The following is a 22,114-nucleotide window of genomic DNA, read 5'->3' as shown; positions in this document are numbered from 1 at the left end:
ATAGGAATTAGCATAACATCCCTTAAAGCGTGGCAAAGGTACACTTTTTATTGTAAATTATTTACTTAAATAAGTTGGATAAGTAATGTTTCGTCTCAAATTCATAAATCACTTGAATCACTGCATTCTGTGACGTAGGAGCATATGAAACCTGTTGACAGCATGGTGACTCATGCTCAAATCTTCACGTCGCATGTGCATTTAAAAACATAACTACTACAACCTTTATGACGTCATCAGAACCCCGAAGTCGAGTATCAAAGCTTACAGCAACAATCTTGCTTAATCAAGCTCTACATATGCATCGGCATTGCACATGCAAAAAGTAAAGCCTAGGTATTACTCCGGGATACCTCAAAAAAGTGCTCCTCATCGGGCATTCTTGACACCCGAGCCGGATAAAACGGCAGCCATCTTGGATATAAACGCATAACTCATTTATTAAAAGGAAACGCGTCGGTGCGGCGCGCTGAGTGTGAGCGGTGTCTAATGAAAGTTGCGGTGCAAAAACGTAGCCTCGTCGGGAATGTGTCGCCCGCGCGTTGTGGGACGTGGACAGGCTATAAAAATACCGTCGGATGAGGCTGCGGCCTCGCGCCCCTCTCCATTTCTTTTTCAATCAATTCAATCAACGGCCACTGTTCGATTGCCTCCTGACGCCCGATGTCGCCGTGTTCCGGCCATATCTGGCCAAATTTGTAACGTTACATTCGCCGGATTTTATTCTTTGTTACGTAATGAATGCTGCTTGTTTTTCCAACAGATTCGCTCTTTCTTAAAATATACTATCAAGTTGATTGAATAATGTTTTCTTTAAATCTTTTTGCACAACAGTTTTAACGTTAATCTAAAACAAAACGTTTTCTAGAAAGGTAATAATCGTAAATGAATCACAACAACTCAACGACACTGGCAGTCAAGGCTGAATGTAAAGTAGGCTAGATGGGATCACGGTAAAAAACGTAGTGCGTCTTAAAATCGGACAAAATAACATTCTGAAAATATTCTACATTCGAATTCGTTACACATATCAATCTTGATTTATTCTGTGTCCTTCTATTTGTTTCCTTTACTTAAGTAGTGTATAAGTGACAACTGATTTGTAAGTAAATGTCAGATATGAGAAATTTTGTCGAAATATATATTAAGTACTCTTTGCATAGCATTTGCATGCATTGCATTCGTCAAATAGAAGTTGTTTTCAGTAACAAATATTTTAATCTTACACCGTTCTAAGTAATGCATTTATACATGACATATTTCTAAATTGGAATCAAATCCTAACAGTGTCTATAGCTGCTGCTGGGCATAAGCCTCCCATTGCAGAAGGTTTCGCAAAAAATCCCATTAAATAACTCGTCTAAAACTATGTGTAGGTACACATGATCTGTAATTCTGACAAAACTTTCTACTGAGACTCGAAGTGCATACTGCTTCAAATAATTGTAATTGAGATTCTAATTACAATTAGGTACTTTCAGCAGTGTGCACTCTCCTAACATCAGGTGCTACGAAGCTCGCTCCTCCACGAAAAAAAGACGAAAACAATTGGATAGCTATTTTAATTCACGAAAGGTTTCCGACTCGTGCCGTAGGAACGTTTTTGCCGCTACTGTTAATTTCGGCGGACAATGGAACGATGGGCGATCGCGCCCGCACAATCGACTTGGCGTGAGCCCACTTAATTGCTCTTTACCTTTGAATAATTTCGGACGGATGCCCAAGTGTTTCTACCCAAAAAAGCCGGCATTCTCTCGAATAAAGAGCAACAAAAAGCAAACATAATTTATGCCTCTATACAAATAAATGTAATTGAAAATAGTCCGTAATTTCAAAATAACCGCCATTTTTTAAGTTGAACTACTGATTTTCGCTTATTTTGAGCAATGATCTTGTCAACAAGTACTTTTAATTTAATAAACTTATAAGAGTAACTATTAAGAACATAATAAAAATGCCATCTCTTGTAACCTAAATTAAAAGTACGATAAAATAATCGTAGTCAATTTTTATCTGGAAACCCCCAAAGATGCTGCAAAATCGACTGTTACGTAAAGGTTTAATGCAGCTCACAAACATGTTCTTAATAACTTTGTGAGATTTTTATTTCATAAATGAAAAAAATGTATCCACAAAAACTTTACAAGATTATCCTAGATTACATGAATTTATGAAACAAAAACACAATTATACCTAACATCATTTCCGTCTTTTATCAAAAATCTGAAACCTTCCAAATTGAATATAAGATAAGGGCGCACTCACAGTAGTGCTTACATTGTTAAGGACAAGTGACCCCAAGTTAACCTGGCGTTAATTTACCAGCTCAGTGCTTGGGTGGCAAACGGCAACGATACGATACGATATTATCTCGGGACATAACGACTGATTTTACGATCAAATCAGCCCAGTTGGTGCTTAATGTGAAACCAGTTTACACTCGTAAATCTTACGGACACGTGCCCACTCAAATCATCTGGCGACGTGTACGCGTCTTTAATCAGCGATACGATATGCTAAGGTTAACACGATAACCAATACTTTAAACATTGAGGTATATTGATACTGCACCGATAACTTTAACTGATACAGTACCGATATTGATGGATACCAATATCCATTTTGATATTTAATTAAAGAATGGCCTAATGAATGGCGAAGGAAACAACTAATAACGAGGTGGTGTTCTGTTATTATATAAAAAAGACATTTAAATTATATAGTAGCTATCGATTAGGTATATAAAAGCAATTGGTAATGAGCGGTTTCGAAATAAAATGTCATATTTTTTCCTGCAACTCGTGTAATGAACTTGCTCCCGAGATATTCCAGGAGAGCTCTTCAAGAATGTGCGAAAAGCTTTTTCAAATCCAGAGAAAAATTGGCGACTTCCTTGGCGTTGCAGGTGTCCATAACTCAAGATCCATCTGCCTTATTACTAGGTTTAACTATATAAAATATTATATTTGAAGGTGGTAGAACCCTTTGTGGTTCGACTCCGGCAGCACCACCGCCACACCTATTTCTGCCTTATAACAACAGCGTTAAGCGCTGTTGTGTTCCGTTTTGAAGGGCGTGGTAAGGGAGACATACTTTTCCGAGGCGTTCCAGCTTAGTCCTCGGGAGTAGCGGCGCATCTGTGACCGACCTCAGGTAGGAATATCTAATCCTATCTGGGGTTGATTACAGATGTCTAAATTAAAAAAAAAAATTAACGCCAATAAAGTACTCCCAGAAAAACACTAAGAGAATCTCTAGGCGAGAAAGAAGGTTTCGTATGAAAATCTTAATGTCGGCTCTATAGGTCTATATTTAATATCTGTCATATGGTATATCAAATTATGACCTAGAGCTGGACGGTCGAATGAAAATAGCCCGCTTTATAAACAGAATGAAATCGTGTTGTCGCTGCCATAGTTAATATTAATGATGGAATGTTACAGAGTTGATCTGTTACACCCGCTCGCCACCTCATTTACAGTCGAGAAGTCATGCGACTTACAAAATGTATGCCATATTTAGGTTTAGTAGGTATATTCGGTAGTATAATGTTACGGTTCTGACGCACTTACAATATTCTAACGTTAGTTTCACTTAAGTTGGATTCGGTACTGTAAAGATGTTTCAGGAAATCTTGAAGTTTTGTATCAAAACACTCAGATGATACACCTTAGTAATTGAAACTTAAAAGGTTTTGATTTTTATTTCAATAATATATGAATGAATCTTCATAAATCCAAATGTTATTAGATCTTTTTGGGTACGGTTTAAGAGCAAACTTCTACTTACTCTTCAATTCAACATTGTTCAAATAATTATATTAAATTATAATATATTTGGAAAATTATATTTAGTAGTACTTAGTATTGTATAAGGGAAGAGCGGGACCCTCTACTACAGGTACTAACGTACTCAAAAGAGGGTACCCAACAATATTGTAAAACAATGTACTACTTTTGATGCAATAAATCATTTTTATTTTATTTATATTTACTCTACAAAAGGTTGAATAGTTCAACTGCTGTAAGATCTTGATGACGAAGAGTAATATTATGATCTTCTTGGGACTTCTAAAATGTTTACATTTATCATACAACTTTGATGACGTAATAAAATGATCAAATACAGTCTAATCGATGTTTCTCAACATTGTACTTTTTACATCATGCTTAATACCAGCCTTGTAGAACACGAAAACATAAACAATAGATTCAATTATCCCAAATGTTGAAATAGAATGTTCTTTGATTAAATTTGTATAAAGTACATTCCCATGGTCCGGTGGAACGGAAATAATAGTGCAAATGAATTCGAACGGCGTTATGCAAGAGGTCACGTAGCGCCATAAATCGCAACCCCCGATAGAACAATTAAAAGACGAGCTTAAAACAATTACGCAACGGTGGCCCCCGGCTCCTCGTGATGCCAAAGAGCAGGAATATATATAGACTTACTGATATACCTATAGAACTTTTGTGCTACGAAATAATGCTAAATAATACCAGATATCTAATAGATACCAGCTTGTTTGATTTAGGGTCTAGATTATAGAGTATTCTTTAAGTGTGGTACGAATACGTTAAATAATGGCATGTGGTACCTGTGTTATTGCAGTTTCCGTGGTTCACATAAAATACGTGATTATTTATTAACAATTAGATTTTTTTCAATTGACACATTCACCTACTTAACTTCTACTTGAACATTCTTTAAACATGCAAATCTTTTGTTCATACTGTAGGTCTGTTCTGAATTTATTTACTCTTTGACCAGGTCACAAATAATACAGATAAATAAATCGATTGTAATCTACGATACCGTGATATAATGCCTCACCTCAGGTTTGTTGGGTGTTAATCGAAATCGATTGTTTTAAGCGATAAGTCACCGAGGTTTAATTGAGACTTGCAATCAAAATATTTATACCCAAGCCCGAAGCTATTGCCAGTTTATTTATGCACAAGTAATATCAGTATGCTGTAGGTCTAAGTCTAGTTGCCCATAAATTTGGGAGAACACAATCGATTGTCATATAAAAGCTAAGAAATATTCTTCAGACTGTTAACCGAGTCGTTGCTTCAAATTTATTTATGTTTTATCGTGTTTTGTTAGCGCGTGCTGTGCTATTTGCTGGATATAGGGAATAATCTCAAGCAAATTACGGTTTGATTAAGTACATATATGAAATTATTGTGTTTCATTTAATACTGCGAATTGTACAAGTATACCTATTAAATTATTTCGAATTATTTTTACTTTTCGCATCACAAGATACCTATTGATCTTTAATGTTAATTTTTAAAATAGTAAAAAAAATCCAAGAAACTTAAAAGTACATATTTTTAAAAAAGGTTTCGTTTTGCCTTATGAGATCAGCTCTTATAGACACATTCACAACTAGAAGAAAAATACTTTTAATATCTGTAAAATTGATGGCAACTTAAAACACTTTTTTTTGCAGGCACTATCAATTTATAAGTGATTGCCCATCGATATGTGCATTATTATGCATAAACAAAACTTGAAATATTATGTGTAGGTATATCTATATTTATTTAAAAACTTCATACGTGTTACGCGCACACAACCGTCTTTACGTTAAGTTTAAAGTGATCCATTTCTCGTACAGCTCGTACGTCCAGGCGATTTGCATCCCTAAGATCCCATTTTAATGGAGCGCCGGCAAATAAGCCCCGGAGCCGCTTACGGCAAATCTGTAGGATCCCCGCGCTGCTTAGCTCCAACTTACTATGTTTGTACAACACATATGTCGATTTAACTCTGAAATGAACTAGGAAAATGGTTTTATCAGTAGCATTGTTTATTTGTTTTTAAAGTTAAATTTACCTAAAAGCCTCAATAAGCAGGAAACGCCTATTATTTATAAGCCCTGTGCTATCTGATTCCATATTGTCAATGTCAATGTCAATGAATTTAAACATATTTTAAATTTTATAATACAAAAATTGTGTTATATTATTACTTTTTATTCAATTTGATATTTTGCGTGCAGTGAAAAGACTCGTACAGTGATAGCTCTGAAATTCTAATTGGTCTAGTTGCACCATGGCCAAGAATATCAACACTAGATCGCTAGTATGGGGCTGTTGTGAAAACAAGTCTGACGGCGGAAACTTTCTTACGTGCACATTATGTAAAAAGGCGTTCCATTGCGCTTGCTTGGTGAACTCTGACGACACCCGGCGCCCTTGTAAGAGTTGGACTTGCCCAATATGTTCCGGCAAAAGTCATAAAATCCCCCGAGATGACAATACTCCGATTCGATTGAGTTCAAATGTTACTATTAGGGGACCAAAGAGACAGGCTCTTATATCGCCTCCCAATATCGCAAGTGGAAGCGCTTGCGATATGTCAACCGCCGAAATAATTGCTACTTTTCAGCAAGTCATACAGAATGAGCTAAGTAGCGTAGTAAACACCTTGAAATCCATGATTAGTGTAACTATTTCTAGCGAAGCCCAGTCATTGAAGGAGGAACTCAAGAGTCAATATGAAATGTTTGCTAGAGAGCGTAATGAGTCAACAATGTTACTAGAAAACCTAAAAGTCGAAAATCTCTCCATGCGCCAAACTATTGTAAACTTAGAAGCTCGTTTACGGCACCTCGAACAAAGCATTCAAATTAAAGAACAAAACATCGCCATTATTAAAGAAAAAACTCATACTCTTGACGATCTTCCTTCAAATCACTGCTATGCTGTTCCTCAAAATGACTCTTCCCATTCAGAAATACCTAAGGACCCTGTAACTAATAACCAAGCACATGCATCCCAACTTATTAGTTCTCTGAAATCGGATGACGGACATAAGATACACGTGCCTAAAAAACAGGTGTCTAAACAAAGTCGTAGACCTGTTTCTCTACAGGGTGCTGCTGGACCTAATATAACAACTTTGAAGGCAGTCCAAATGCGTAGATTCCTACACCTATGGAATATGGAGTCTAATATCAACGAAATCCGCGAATATCTTCGCATCATTTGCGGTTCGGATATATGCACAGTCGAGGAACTGGTCCCGAAGGGAAATTATAGGTCATTTAAAATCGGAGTCCCGATTGAAAAGTTTGACATATGTTATTCGACTGAAGCTTGGCCCCTAAATGCTCGACTTAAGATATGGATAAATTACAAAAAGTCGACCCCCCGCAGAAAGATCCCTTCAACTGCAACTACCTCGGACCAGCCCTTTCGTTCCTCTCGGGAGAGCAACGCAAGCAAGCTGTAAAATACCTAGTCTCCACATATTCTATCAAAATGTCAGGGGTCTCAAGACTAAGCTTACCAAGAGGCGTAATAATCTAACCCTAACAGATCATAACATTGTTGCTGCGACTGAAACTCTTCTTGACGTCTCGGTTCCCGATCCAGAGCTAACTACAGTTGATTGGAACATATTACGTAGAGACAGAAGCACACCCTGTGGAGGCGTCCTAGTCGCGGCTCGAGCCCCAATTGCGCTACGTCGCCGTCCAGAGTTTGAAACAACTGCTGGTGAAGATCTATGGGCTAGTTTTTCATGGCATGGACGTCCTATTTTCGTTTGTGTTGTGTATATTAAACCAAGCGCCAATGATGAAGAATACTTATCATGGTTTTGTAAAGTTGAAACTTTTGTAAACAATTTGAATGGTATTGTAATTATTTTGGGGGACCTCAATTTAAACAGTGCATCTCAAAATATTCAAAATTATTTTAGTTATTTTATGTCTTTTTGTAGTTTGAATGAGAAGAATGAAGTAAAAAATATGTATGGTGGAATGCTTGACGTGGTCCTGATCCATGAGAGTGTTAATGTACGCAAGGTATTAGTAGATTCTACTCTGGGTCTTGTAGATCCTGACATGTACCATCCCCCGCTTGATATAGAGGTAAGGACAAATAATACACATGATTGTAATTTCTATGAGCCCAGTAATATCGAATCCCACACAGATTGGAACTTCAATAGGTGCAATTACACTCTTCTATACAGTTTACTTGCTCAACAATCCTGGGACAATGTGTTGGGATCAGACAACGTTCCCCAAGCTACTCAATATTTTTATGATACTATGTACTCCATGTTCGATATGTGCATACCTAAACATAGGAGGCAGAGTACAAGATGTGTGCGCTACCCAGTATGGTTCACCAAGGACATCATCAAAGATGTTCTTAAAAAAACCAGACTTCATAGAGAATGGAAGCGCACTAGATGTCAGGAAATCTATAAAACTTTCTCAGATCTACGCGAAAACTTAAAATCCCGCGTCAAATGTGCATACGAGATGCACGCTCATAACGTCGAGCGGGATATTGTTTCAAATCCAAGGAACTTCTGGAAACATATTGGGAGTCTTCGTGTTAAAGGAGGTTTTGAACCTTCTGTAACTGTTGGCGAAACTCAAATTACTGGGTTCGATGCAGCAGAATCATTAGCACAGTTTTTCTCTAGTGTCTTCCTTCCTGATATGCCGTTCCTCGATCCTCGAGCAGCATCTTTGGGGTCGTCCGACAATAATAATATTAATATCCAGTACATTACGCCCCAAGACGTAATTAAAGGTATTAATAAGCTGAAGACAACTAGCTCAGCGGGTCCTGACAAAATTCCCCCGGCTCTTCTTAAGGGCGCCAAAAAACATCTGTGCCCACCTCTGCTGCATATTCTAAATCTCTCTCTGGAAAGTGATATATATCCATCGCATTGGAAAGTCTCTAGGGTGACTCCCATTCCGAAGCGTCAAAATTCTTCTATTCTAGAAGATTACCGTCCCATTGCTATTCTGTCCTCCCCTGCGAAAGTCTTTGAGCACATTCTTCTTAATAATATATCTATTCAAATTAATACATACTTATCGCACGAACAGCATGGTTTTAGACCCAAAAGATCCGTTAACACCAACCTCCTAACACTTGTGGAGTACATCTCGGCAGGTCTGGATCAGGGAGATCAAGTGGATGTCCTCTATCTTGATTTTAAAAAAGCCTTCGACAGAGTAAATAATGACATTCTCCTGTCGAAGCTCAGTGCCATTGGTATTGCTCCAAAACTACTTCGTCTTTTGGCCGACTATTTACGAGATCGTCAGCAATACGTAAAATTAGGCTTGTACAAGTCTAGACCATATCATACCCGCTCCGGAGTAAGCCAAGGTTCTATACTTGGGCCTATTCTCTTTCTTGTCATGATTAATGACTTACCCTCGGTTCTAACCCATGCCAAATGTCTTCTCTATGCTGACGACCTTAAGCTTTTTCATACTATTAATTGCGTGTCGGATTGCGAAGCACTTCAACGAGATTTAGACGCCGTAAACGAGTGGAGCTTACTGAATAGGATGGAGTTTAATACATCCAAATGTACCTCAATGAGCTTCGGACGTCTGCGGCGTCCGATCTCGTTTTCCTATCATTTAAATGGGAGTACTTTATATAAATCTAACTCTACGAAAGACTTAGGTGTTACATTCGACCCAGGACTGACTTTTCACGAGCATATGATCGCAGTGGCCAAGGATTCATTCGCTCGACTCGGCTTTGTCCTCAGGAATGCAAAAGACCTCCGTTCCAATAGAGTTATCAAAATTCTTTATTATGCACTTGTACGCAGCAAAATAGAAACAAGCGCTTGTGTCTGGAACCCACACCAAACCAAATACATTCTCCTTTTGGAAAAAGTGCAAAAAGCGTTCCTTAGATTTCTTTACAAACGAGAATACGGTTATTACCCGTATCTGTACCCAACTAAATTCCTCTTGGGTCACTTAGGGTTTAATTCTTTAGAGGTCCGTAGAAACCTCAACCAAATTGAAATTATGTGCAAGATTTTACATAATGCTGTTGAGGCGCAGGAACTTCACAATCAGCTTTGCCAAATATTTGTCCCAGACAATTATCAACGAAGCCGAAAGCACAAGTTATTTGTGGTTCCGCCTTCCCGCACTGTGTCGCGCGCTAAATCACCTGTTCCGCGCACACTTGCGACATTGAACGCGCTCATGGATCATTATCCGAACTGTGATGTGCTTGCTGATGACTGGAAGCTGATCATGTCTGTATGCTTGGAGTTTTGTGAGTTGTCAGTATGTTAGATCTGTCTAGTTAGTGTAAGTGGCCTCGGCCGTTCTAATTAGATCAATAAAATAAATAAATAAATAAATATTTTTTATTAAGAGTTTTCCAATTTTAACTTAGGTACCTTCTCATGTTGTTTAAAATAAGAGTTAATTACACGGAGTCTCAAGTTCTGGAAAACATTTGCTTACACAGTTTGTCCAAAGTTTCGTCGTAAGATCACTATACTAAATAGTTTGAAGCTAATCTAATCATACTGGTAAAGAACAGTCGCTTTATTAACTACATATTTCATGTAAGTAAACAATTAAATTCGGTTATCCTTCAGATAAGACATTATGCATTCATGTTCTTAAAGGTCAAACAAAACGATGGAAATCCTACTAATTTGAGTGCGGGTCCATATAAAAAGACCATTGAATATTAGATTATTAAAATTTCTTCACGCCGAGAACGTAACTCATTCAATAAGAGCTAGTCCTATCAATAATAACGTGACACGACAAATTGTGTCGACGCTTTCAACGACAGCTATTCAGCGCGCACAGACTGAAGCTTGGAAGTCACAACTCACAATACGTCACCGGCCAGCGTTGCCTTCAAGCGAGCGCTCTGCCATTTATTTCACACGTTTAAATGGAAATTAATCTAGCATTGTGCGAGCAAAGCGCGTCCAACGTTAATATTACGCTCCGTATTGACAATATGCTCGCACAGGTCTTTGATTCATTAGCTGAGAGGCGAACGACCGCCGGATAAAGGATCTGCATCCCTCCATTCGTTCCATGGATGCACCTCCGTTGACCCGCGCGCTAACGAGTCAACTGAGGATAATGATCGTATTGAAAATGACTGGCCGAGTGACGAGAGAGAACACATACAAAGGCACAATTAAACCTTTTATTACCATCTGACCCGATGACCATTATGCGAAAATCGGTAACCCACATAAACATTGTAAAATAAACAAAAACCCCTCGACCTCGATAGCTCGTAGAATTCAATAAATCATTCTCGATTTGTCTTCCTTAACAGGTAGATTTTTAAAATGAGGAAATTGTTATTCATGCAGATCTAGCTTTACACGAGCTGAAATTGAATCCTAAATATGAGTCTCATAAATAAACGAACCGGGTGCCTCTAGTCTACATATTGTTGAAAAACAACAACGCGGAAGGTATTTGTAACATTCGAACCACTTGCGTCTTATAACTTTACATTATGTTATTTTATAAATAAGAGCCGTAGTATCTGTTACGACGACAATGTTTAAATTTTCCGAAAACGCTAAATATTTTTTGATGCTAAATCAACAATGCTCGATCATTCTAACAATCATATACAGAGCTTCTAATCTTCATGTGGAGAGACCCGCTTGTGACACATTAATGTTTTATGCAAGCAATTTATTACCGACTCACAAGTAATCCCTAAACATTAGCATGTTACCAACAAGTCCGTCATTCAGAAATTTTCCACGATTTGTATTCAGTCTGGAGAATTCGCCACAGCGGATCCCGTAGTTCCAATGCAGGTTATTTTAAATGTAAAGACGGTGCATTGCATAATCACCAACGTGATTCGCTATCAGTATTCGGTGGGTACTAAATATTTATTTCCCTCAGGTTTTTACGATACTTTTTAGCGGTAAGTCGTAAAAATGTTCTAGATATCGATTTTATACACCATCATTTCTAATGTTAGTTTGATAAAGTGCCTACTCTGCTTGCCTAACCAGAATTTATTTTCTGGATTTATCACAAAGCTTCTAGGTATTGAAATATTTGGTTAAGATACTTATTAAAATTATTATTTTATTGGTGAGATAATCTAATCAAGACAAATAAGTATGCTTGTACTATACGAGCGAAAAGAAACGTTCTTATAAGCAGGAAACTAATGAATGGTAGCTTTAATCAATTATGAAACAAAAATTCGCTTTGAATACATACAAGCTTAATAAGAAACCGCTCGGATCCAAGATGCCCGCACTGACACTGACGTTATGACTTCATGAGTTAAGATATTAATCATTATTGTTTATTGACATTCTGCTGGTATAGCAGCGTCCCATTAATTTATATTCTATTGGTAGCAGTAAACATTACGAAGGTCCTTATTAGTGCAAAGGCTGCTGGTCCAGCTTGTCAGTTTTTTCTCGCGCCGCGCCGCTCTTCGATTTTAATACAAAGACAGATCGGGCATTAATTAAGTTGGCTTGATGAGTTCGCGTCGTCTCGCCCGCCGCCGCCCGCCGTCATTACGTTACATGTAGAGGCGAGAAGTTTTTTTTAATTCGTTATTATTCTGTGGCGTAAAGAAATGTTAATTCGAGGCAGCGTGAAATTAACAGCCGCCGCGTTGCCCTTTGTGGGCCCGCGTCGGGGACTTAAACACACAACGGGTGACGGGCTACACGCTCCTTCCATACTATTTCCACTCTCTTATTTGCACTCCATTACTCTTTTTATGAACTTTCATTAAAATCTTGTGTTCCACAGTTGTTAAACATCGATTTACAATTGCGTTTTAATGATACGCATAATGTTATAATAGCGCTTTTATTGCTAGCGCTAGACGCGTATGCTATGCTCCTGTCTTTGACAAGTCCACTGAGTAATCTAGGAAAGGAGACCGTAAAATGACGTTTCGATCTAGTGATATAACTTGAACGATGGATACTACTCAATATGTATAGATGATGTCCAAAATTTGTGTTTCACTATTAATATCGATAGTATAAAAGAGGTCTTTCGAACCTATGTTTGCACCTACTTATGTTGCATTTAATAAAGTTAATTATTTATAGGCATATAATAACGTTTTCCAATTTACATTACAAGTATTAATTAACGACTTGTATTGCATGCTATCAAGAGTCTGCTATCCTTTGTCTCTTGTTAACAAGAACGCTTAACTATTCTCTTGAAGGAACAATTAAAGTAACTCTTATGGCAGTAAATCTTTTTACGTCCCTCTGCTAAGGTCTCTTATTTTTTATATAGAAGTAACAAACAATCATGGAGACAACCTGATGGTAAGTGTCTACTGCAGCCCATGGACATCTGTTATCAATCCGAGAAACAATTAGATTTTCGGCCGCAAGTGCATCTCCGTCTCAGGTCTGAAGATCTAAGTTAGAGCACCTCACACAAGTATGCCTCCTTCACCATACCCTTAAAATTGTAACACACAAGCCATCAACGCTGCTTTAATAAGTAGAAGTAAGTGTAGTGGTGGTGCTTTCGAACCATAAGGCCTTAAAAATCTTCAAATCATCCTTATAACTGGGGCAGAAACAACTTCACATAATAAACTGATTGTATTGTTCCAGTGGTACCGCGTTGAAGAGAGCCGTGTGATCCCCGAGCTGAAACAGAAGTTCGTCCAATTAGATCCAGATGAAGAGACCAAGGAGTTCCTGTCCTCCTCCATCGACAAGTCCACCTGGGTCTGGACCCAGATCTGGTACCTGCTGGCGAAAGCTGTCCTCAAGCACTTCTGGTCCGTCACGGATATCAATGGGTGAGTGCCATTTTTTTTTAGTTAAACAAGCACAACACTCCTACAAAAGTAAATAAAGTAAATTGCAAATATTAAAAATTATTAAACTTTAATTAGCAAATGGTCATTAGATCTACCTGATATTATCCCAATGCACATCTGTAATCAACCCTAACTGTATGAATTAGCATTCATAATCGTACCTAAGATAGATCACAGATGCTATTCTTGAAGATAATCGCCAGTTAGTAATAATTAATCTGAATCAATTTTTGACTTCGAAATTTCCAACCGTGGGCTTTTTATTTTTATTGTCCGTGTGAATCTACTGTTCACCCATTTCCTTAAGAATTCTAGAAGTTTATCCGCAGTTAGCTCCGATATGCACAAAATCTGCAGATAATAATGATTAACATTAGATAAATGTGAGCATTTATTTTTTATTATGTAATGGTATAAAAGATGCACTTTCTTAGGACAAACGGCAAACATATACATAGGTATCACCGTGAGAATAACCTTAATTCTAAGTCGACGCGCCCATCTCATTATCATTGAAACTTTCGCACAAATAACACATGTGAACCTTTAATTTTAAACTAATGAATCATTTCTTTCACAAACGCTGAATTGCCGTTTGAATCACGACAATGGGCCATTATTAAGTGCGTCCAGATTCGTCCAATTACGCCAATTACAATCTCCCGGTAGCTACATGTGAGTATATTATTTCCTCGTCCATTGTGTCGTATCTGCACAAATTAACTAATTCGAGTCGTCTCTAGTGATGTGCCCGTCGATAAATGCAATCCCGCATGTCGATAAAATCGCCACTCGCGGCTAATAGAAAATGTTTCGTGTCAGCTGACAGTATCGCTTACTTGAATCTTTCCGCAGTTTTTGCTATGGACAATTTAAATGAAAATGCTTTAGCCTTTATCACCGGCACTTTTATATTGTACGTTCATCATTTCCTTCATGACTTGAGACCTCATGTAAACTTGTAGTTCTGCATTACTTGATGATATTTGTTGATGTTAAAAGTAATCTTTTCATAAGTAAATTGTATAGACGTCACGAAAGCAATTACATCATTGTTTTCTTTAATTTACAAAATCCGTGATACTATAATATTACTACTACAATTATTCTACATGCATGATCTATGACATCGCTAGCATTTCAGTGATAACAGTTATGCATACACAACTAATCTTTAATGTATTTACTGCAGATGTGTTTGTGTCCAGGCTTATTATAAGAAACAAAATTACAGGATACAGAAGTAGATTATAGGTAGCTCATCCTGAAAGATCCTGTCAGATTTACACAAATTGGTTGATAATTATATATAGTGACAAAGGAAAGTATTTCCTTATATCGATATCGATGTCTCGCCTAGCAACACTGGCCGCGTCCGGCGCTCTGTGAACGGCTCTGAAAGCGATCGCGGCGGGTGTCTATGGCGGGCCACTAATAAATAATTTAAATAAATTGACGGACGAGATTTACTCATTGGCTGTTTCCGTCGCTCAATTACGCGTTATTTATCACTTGGTAGCCGACGACCAAAGTCCCGCGCCGCGATCCGCTTTACGTACGCTAATGTCAGATGACAACACTCACATTGTATCATACCGGCCGGTGCCGGTCTATCGATTGTGACGTAAATGCGACTGGACTATGTACTATGAAGCTAAGGACGCGTTCTCAATTAGGTGTTCTTAGTAAAATAAATAGAATAAATATTATCCTTATTTGTTAATACCTATAACGAAACATTTTTTTATAACATAGTAGTAACACAAACATGCAGATTATCTGATGTAAGTGGTCATCACCGCCCATTGACATCTGTAACCAACCCCATATAGTTGTACCTCAAGCAGATCACAGATGTGTTGACTCTCTTGAGATCTTAGATAGTAACTACTTATATAAGTTAGCTGGCATCCACAATTCCACACCCTTCCATCGAATTGCAAGATTGCTTTACATCAGTACTAGGCAGCAGTGGTGCCTACCCTCTAACCACCTTTCATATCTGTATAGTTTCTGATATATGAATTTAAAATATAACGAGGTAATCAGAGCCCTTAAAGCTACGAGTAATAAACACATTGCCGATTTCCTTTGCAAAGGTTACTCATGACGGCTTTTAGTCGGTACCCTCGCTAATAGATGTTTACCCAAATTCTAAGCCAATAATTTATATTTATAAACTAAAAGGTCCCAGAAATAGTTCTATGTAATAAAATATTGACGAGGTTTACTTCGTAGTTCAGAAATATTTCTGAATGGCAGTTTAGCCTTTCAAAGTGTCCGTTATAGCTTACAATGTTAAGCTTATATTGGACTAATCGTCTGTAGCGTTCGTTTCAAATACAAGTTTAAACGCTACTAAATTGACTAATTAACGACGCCTGTGACCATTTCTATGACGCACTAAGCAGCTAGTACGGTCCTCCATTACTGCGATAGACCTGAAGTATAGTACCTACCATGCTGGTTAAGTTTGGATAGGTGGAAGTACAATCAGTGGTTAGCTCGAGGTGGATGTTTTCAAACCTTCCATTAGATCACAGTCGAAATTTAACTTAAATTATCAAATCATATGAACCGTTACTGACAGCTAAAGTTACGGAATCGTATTTAAAAAATTATACTTGCGGTCACCCATCCAACTCTCAACCATGACTGACGTGGTTTAACTTTTTATATTAGATGCCTTAAAACAACTTTCGCACTTAATTAACACAACAGTATGATATTTACCTTATTTTATGTTACTTAAGATATTTAATAGAATAACTTTCTATGATTATATTTCTATTGAACATACCTAAAATCAATTCTACAGGAAATGTTAATATCGTTTCTAGCTCGCCCTTAAGCAAAATATCCGGGATATTAATCATAGAGCCCGTAGTTAGGATAAATGACTCAATAAACGCTCAGTTCGAATTATTGACTTTTCCGGTATTCAAACTAATCTATTGTCAATGAATTTTAATTGAAATCTCGACGTTTGTTTTCGTGTTGTTAATGCAATGCATTGGGAGTAGTTTTACTGTTTAGTTTACTAGCGCTGCGTACACTATATCATTTCCTATTTGACAGTTTGGTTTAGTGATGTAATGCAATATATCGATTATCGATATTATTCAAACGTAAATTAAACTCGTCTTTATATAGTCGATTTTTTAAATATAATTTGTGCTGTCAAGCATGCTATTTTGTATTTGACAGTTCGGTTTAGGGATGTTCCAGTTGCAATATATAGATTATCGATATTGTTCAAACGTAAATTAATCTCGTCTTTATATAGTCGACTTTTTTAAATATTATTTGTGCTGTCAAGCATGATATTTTGTATTGAATAAATAATTATGGCGACAGTTACCACTAACATTATGGAACGGTCCTTTACTGCTTAAATATATTTAAAAAAAAGTTTCTCAGTCTAATTTCTACATTTGGTAATATGTTATCAGGATTCTTCTTTTATACAAATAAAGAAACCCACTACCATATCGTTTTTAAGAAAATCACAGTCATATAATCATATCATATAAACTTATATACCTACTACCTACACAAATAAAAATCGAATAACTCCTTTTTTTGAAGTCGGTTAAAAATACAATAACAGACATTACATTACTAGTTCAATACACACGTGAACATATGACAATCACATATAACAACCTGCATACATTCAAGCCTTCACGCACACACACATATACACATAACATAAATCATATTATTTCTCTTTAATAATACCACCCAGATATAAGATATGAGTATCTGTTCTTATTTAAAGCTGTAATTATTTTAAATTAAACAACGCATTTCAATCAACACATTCGCAGACGAGCTCATTGACACCAACCAATAAACCGCCCAAATCAATTGGCGAATTGAATGCAAGTCGATCATGACTTGTGACATCCATACATAATGAATAATATTTGTAATAAGTAGTTTGTGACCTCCCAAAAATGTAAATTTACTCATATTTTAACAAGCAAGGAAAATTATCCAATTTTTTTCCTTTATAAGTCTGTGAAGTAGGAGAATAAAGTCATTTGTATCGATACATGATTTTAATTCCTAAAATTATTCTATCGCTGTCACACTGTTGGGATAATGCCATAACCGACCACGCTGGGCGTCTGGTTTGGAAGACTTAAAGGTTATTCCTATGAAGTGGCAGTTAAATTCAGCAGCGATGTCCAGTAACGCAGTGACGAAGTATAATCATTATCACATAAAATCGACATCAAATATCGATATCGAGATTTATGTAAATGTTACAATATTACATTCACCACACTACAGCGAAATCAGTTTGAATGATACTATTTAGGTAAACCTGATATATTATTTTAATGAGTTTATTATCCGAATGTGAAAAGTAATGTTTTTCGAGAGTACAAGTATGTTTTTTTGCACCCCTTGTAGCCTAAACGGCATCATGGATTTTAATATATAAGGTGTCGTTGGATTCGTAAAATAATATAGAATAACATAAAGGTGGGCGCGACAATGTGGACGTAAATTCTTTCACTGCATGTTACGTTACAGCAGTCTGTACCCACCTTAAGCTATGTTTTCGGGTTTCGGGGTCGTGTTTCGGGTTTTTGTTTTATAGTATTTCTGTAGTTTTAAAAAAAATAAATTAATATAGAACAGGACTTATTTACAATGTAGCATCTCGAACAAATGTTGAAAAGAAACAAGAAATTCCGCGTCAATTAATGATCGTTCATTAAGGCCGGTCAATCAATCAATCTATAGACTTTTGTCAGATGCTAAGTATCCATTATTTTTCTTGCATTTATCGAGTTCGTTGACTGATGTCTCAAGGCAACCTTTTATGACACCTCCTGACCAATTAGCTATACGGTTTATTTTATTTTGTGTTGGTATTAAATTGACAGTGTTCGGAGGTAGTAGTGAATACTTATCATCAGGTGGACTATATTCTTGCAAAAGTTTTGTGATATCCGTCGTCAATCCTTTATTCGTCGTCAGTACATTATTCGTCCACTACTATTCACGGATCTCCTCTCAAAGTCAAAAGGGTTTAGGTTATAGTCCACCGCGCTTGACAAGTTCGCTACTAATTTGCAGATAACTGAAAAATCAAATCCTGGGATTTGAACCTCAGACATCTTAGAAAATATAAGTAATGGAAGTTATCGTTTAAATTCATTAATAACAATTTTTACGTAAATAAAGCATTTAGACATTTTTCTATCCCAGAATCAAACCCGTAGCCAATCATTACGTCAGGTCGGTCAGGTGACTATTACACTAAACGAATCCTCAAGTATCATAATATCAATTACTGTTTGCGTTAGGTTTAACAAACACTCACGCATATATGTCCTAGAATAATCTGCAATCTACATAACACATGGACAGGCTTAATACCAGTCATAGCAATCAAAGGCGATCACCGACCTTCATACCGCTATTAATACTTCACATGTAGGTATCGAGCAGCTGGGTCGATGACAGTGGCAATTGTGGCCACCGCTTTATGGCCACTCAATCAAGCGGGTACAAATTACTGCGTGTAGAGTCGGTTAATTCTGCCCCCGTCAACAATGCTCCGATTATCACTGTACTCGCTTAGGTAAGTGGAGTGAAGGTGGATGTAGAGTCGGTAGAGACGCTTCGTAGAATCTATTAGTGTTTTGTTAATTTAATCCGTGATTTTGTTTAGAACTATTGAGGTTTGGATTAATTATTATCTTTATATTTACATATGAGGCTACCAAAGTCCTCAAGAGTGGCAACTGTGATCGGCTACAGATAGAGCCCTGGTGCATACGGAGTTGGTTGATACAGATGTCCATACCGTCACATCAGTCACATACGTCAGGTGGACTACATACTAGTTTGCAACTGCTGATAACAATATTTACATTAGACTACGTAAAATAATTTAATAGTTATTTTACCTTCTTTCACACCATGCTGGACAGGTACATTGTAATAATTATAATAAAAATGAAGAAAAATAAAAATCATGTATTGCTTTTATCCAGTCATATCAGTTAATTACTTATTTAATATCGTTCAAATAATATCATAATGAAATGTTACGAGCTCATTATAGAGATGCGTGTGGAAAGATGTTTTAACACACAATTTATTTTTAAACCCGTATAAGTAATATCAAGTTACTCTTGACCGATTTAAAAAACTCATCAATCGCATACGCCGTGTCTTTTTAATGTACTCGATATAAAACAAAGAGATAACAGCGTCACATAATGAATGCAAATTCACGCATAAAGGTCTTATGTTAAGCCCCAAGTTGATTGCCATTGGACACTTTAATTACTTCGACCTCGAATTGCGCGGGTCAATCATGCAGAAATGCGTATAATTACCCGTTAGGCACTGGTCTCACTGCGCCAGCGAGTAATTTGCGAACGATAATCCGGAAAAAGAAGTTCAAGTATGCGTAATAAGCGAACGTGAAACCGGAATCGGAAATAGGTATGTATTTCTATTTATACATACGGAAAGTATGTCACCACATTATGTCGCTTATTAAGGCTGTTCAAATTCATATGTATGTTCATATTCACTATACTCCAATCGATGTGGGACTTTTCTTGAATTTCTGAAATTTACTGGATTAATAGCAGGAATTGTATTAATCCGACAATTTACGGTATGCATGCTCGTTCTTAGTGTACGGTATCCGTGAAATAGCCAAGTATCTAAGGAAACCTTTATAAAATTTTACTCTAGTGTCTGTGATAGTTTTAAACGACAATGTCCTTTAATATTTAGTATATTTACATACTTCACCGTATGTTTAATTATAAACATGACTTACACACTTACAGGCTCCACAGAGAACATCTATTCTATAATTATTGTTTTTCTTTAATAAATTACCACGTTTTTAATTCACTCCTTTTTGTTTTTCAAACAATTACATATATGCAATTGACATTAACTTTAAAATATCTCTCGTATCAGGTGGGACGCTAGCCTAACTCTATATAAGGTGGTGTTATTTTCTACGAGAACTACGTATTGCTCATTTTGTACAATTTAATGAGATATACTTCTCGACAATACATTCGTGTACCACATATATGATGATTGTTAATTTTTATTGCACGTAGGATGAATTATTTATTTTCAATTAAACTCCTTTAAGATGTTATCGATGCATCTTGAATGTTAAAATAATATAACTTGCAATAAAAAGTAATTAAGTAGTTATTTACATATTCATGATCTTATGTCGTCAGTTCCTTTATTGTTTCATTATTTTATTTAAAGCTGAAATTGTTTTGTTTTATAGGTATGTATAAATATGTGTCACAATTAATTTATTTTTTGCGTCGTTCGTCTTAACGAAGGAAAGGTGTTGTGAAATAGGTTTTGTCGCATCCCGTCCATATGGCTGCTGGTACGCAAAACATGTTAAAGTGTAGCTCTTGAGTGTGGAAAAGGTAGCATATAAGTGTTTTAATTACTTAACCTACACTTTAGCATGTGTAGCTATATTTCTGATAATGTGCATTATTCTTCTGTAGTCGTGGTTATACTTCATAAGCTTCAGCCGACTGAACCGATGATAGTACAAGCAGAACCTGCAAGGCAATGGTGCAGATTCCATTAACAATGATATTCAAATATCTACCAGCCGTTTCGCTACACAAAACGACACCCAGCCGCATGATTCACAGCATTCAATTGAACATAGAGTAATTTTATAAAGGCAATTAACAAGCGAATCTTAGTACTGTAAAATAAGGAGTAGCAGAGTCCGAATCGTTTTGGGGCTTCATCAATGAGCGATTACATACAGTATTCAGTAATAAGGCAACAATGGAATTGAATGCAGATGAGCCGGTGCGGGCGGAGGCAGTCGCGAGAGCCGATCGACATTTGTATGCGATATCTAAGCGCACAATTGGACGCCGGCGCGAGGCTCGGCGCTAATGGCGCACTATCGAGCCATCGCTGCCCGCTTGAAGAGTGGCGACCGCCGCGGTATAGGACCACACCGGGTTCCACTGTTCAATAAATAAATAACATTCTTCCCGGTTAAGGGCGTACGCGTTGCTCTGAGCATTGTTCTAATGATTATGACCACGATTTAATGTATAACAGCGGCTGCTTGTTTTCCTACTTCAAACAGCCAATGTCTTTCGCGATTTGACATTAAACTGTAAAATAATGATAACGAATTCGATTTTTTTTTCGTAAGTAGGTATTATGGGAAATATGGGACGCTAGCTTAATAGCAATTCTCGCAGTTATTACTAGAATGTTAGACGCACTGCTGCAACCATAAATTACTCTTAATGCACACACCTGTGCTATGCAATATTATCCATCTATTTTATCACGAGAAACCGCAGAACTTGGAATATTTTAAAAAAGTCCATTGTCCATTGATAAATAATGAAGATCTAAAATAATTCAATTGTTATTTATGGATCCTCAAACCTCCATTTACGTATGTATGGGTGTTTTGTGCACCCCGA

The 22,114-nt window shown here is 36.9% G+C and overlaps 2 protein-coding genes across 4 annotated transcripts in view; both read left to right on the top strand.

The window, feature by feature from the left end:
- Positions 1-22,114, top strand: part of LOC140755745 (protein-L-histidine N-pros-methyltransferase) — a 79,603-nt gene that overhangs the window by 14,301 nt on the left and 43,188 nt on the right. For all 3 annotated transcript variants that reach the window (XM_073091057.1, XM_073091056.1, XM_073091054.1), the window contains one exon: positions 13,414-13,604. In XM_073091057.1, coding sequence (XP_072947158.1) covers positions 13,414-13,604 — 191 coding nt within the window. The remainder of the gene's footprint in view (positions 1-13,413; positions 13,605-22,114) is intronic.
- LOC140756134 (uncharacterized) lies at positions 5,929-7,248 on the top strand. The gene has a single exon (XM_073091572.1). It carries the CDS (start codon positions 6,067-6,069, stop codon positions 7,246-7,248), a length of 1,182 nt encoding a protein of 393 aa, XP_072947673.1. The 5' UTR covers positions 5,929-6,066.

This window comes from Epargyreus clarus, unplaced genomic scaffold (assembly GCF_041222505.1).
Source record: "Epargyreus clarus isolate Ecla_fem2 unplaced genomic scaffold, WU_Ecla_fem_2.2 ptg000034l, whole genome shotgun sequence".
Taxonomy (NCBI): Eukaryota; Metazoa; Arthropoda; class Insecta; order Lepidoptera; family Hesperiidae; genus Epargyreus; species Epargyreus clarus.
Note: the sequence above shows the minus strand (reverse complement) of the source record. Positions and strands in the feature narration are given on the sequence as shown.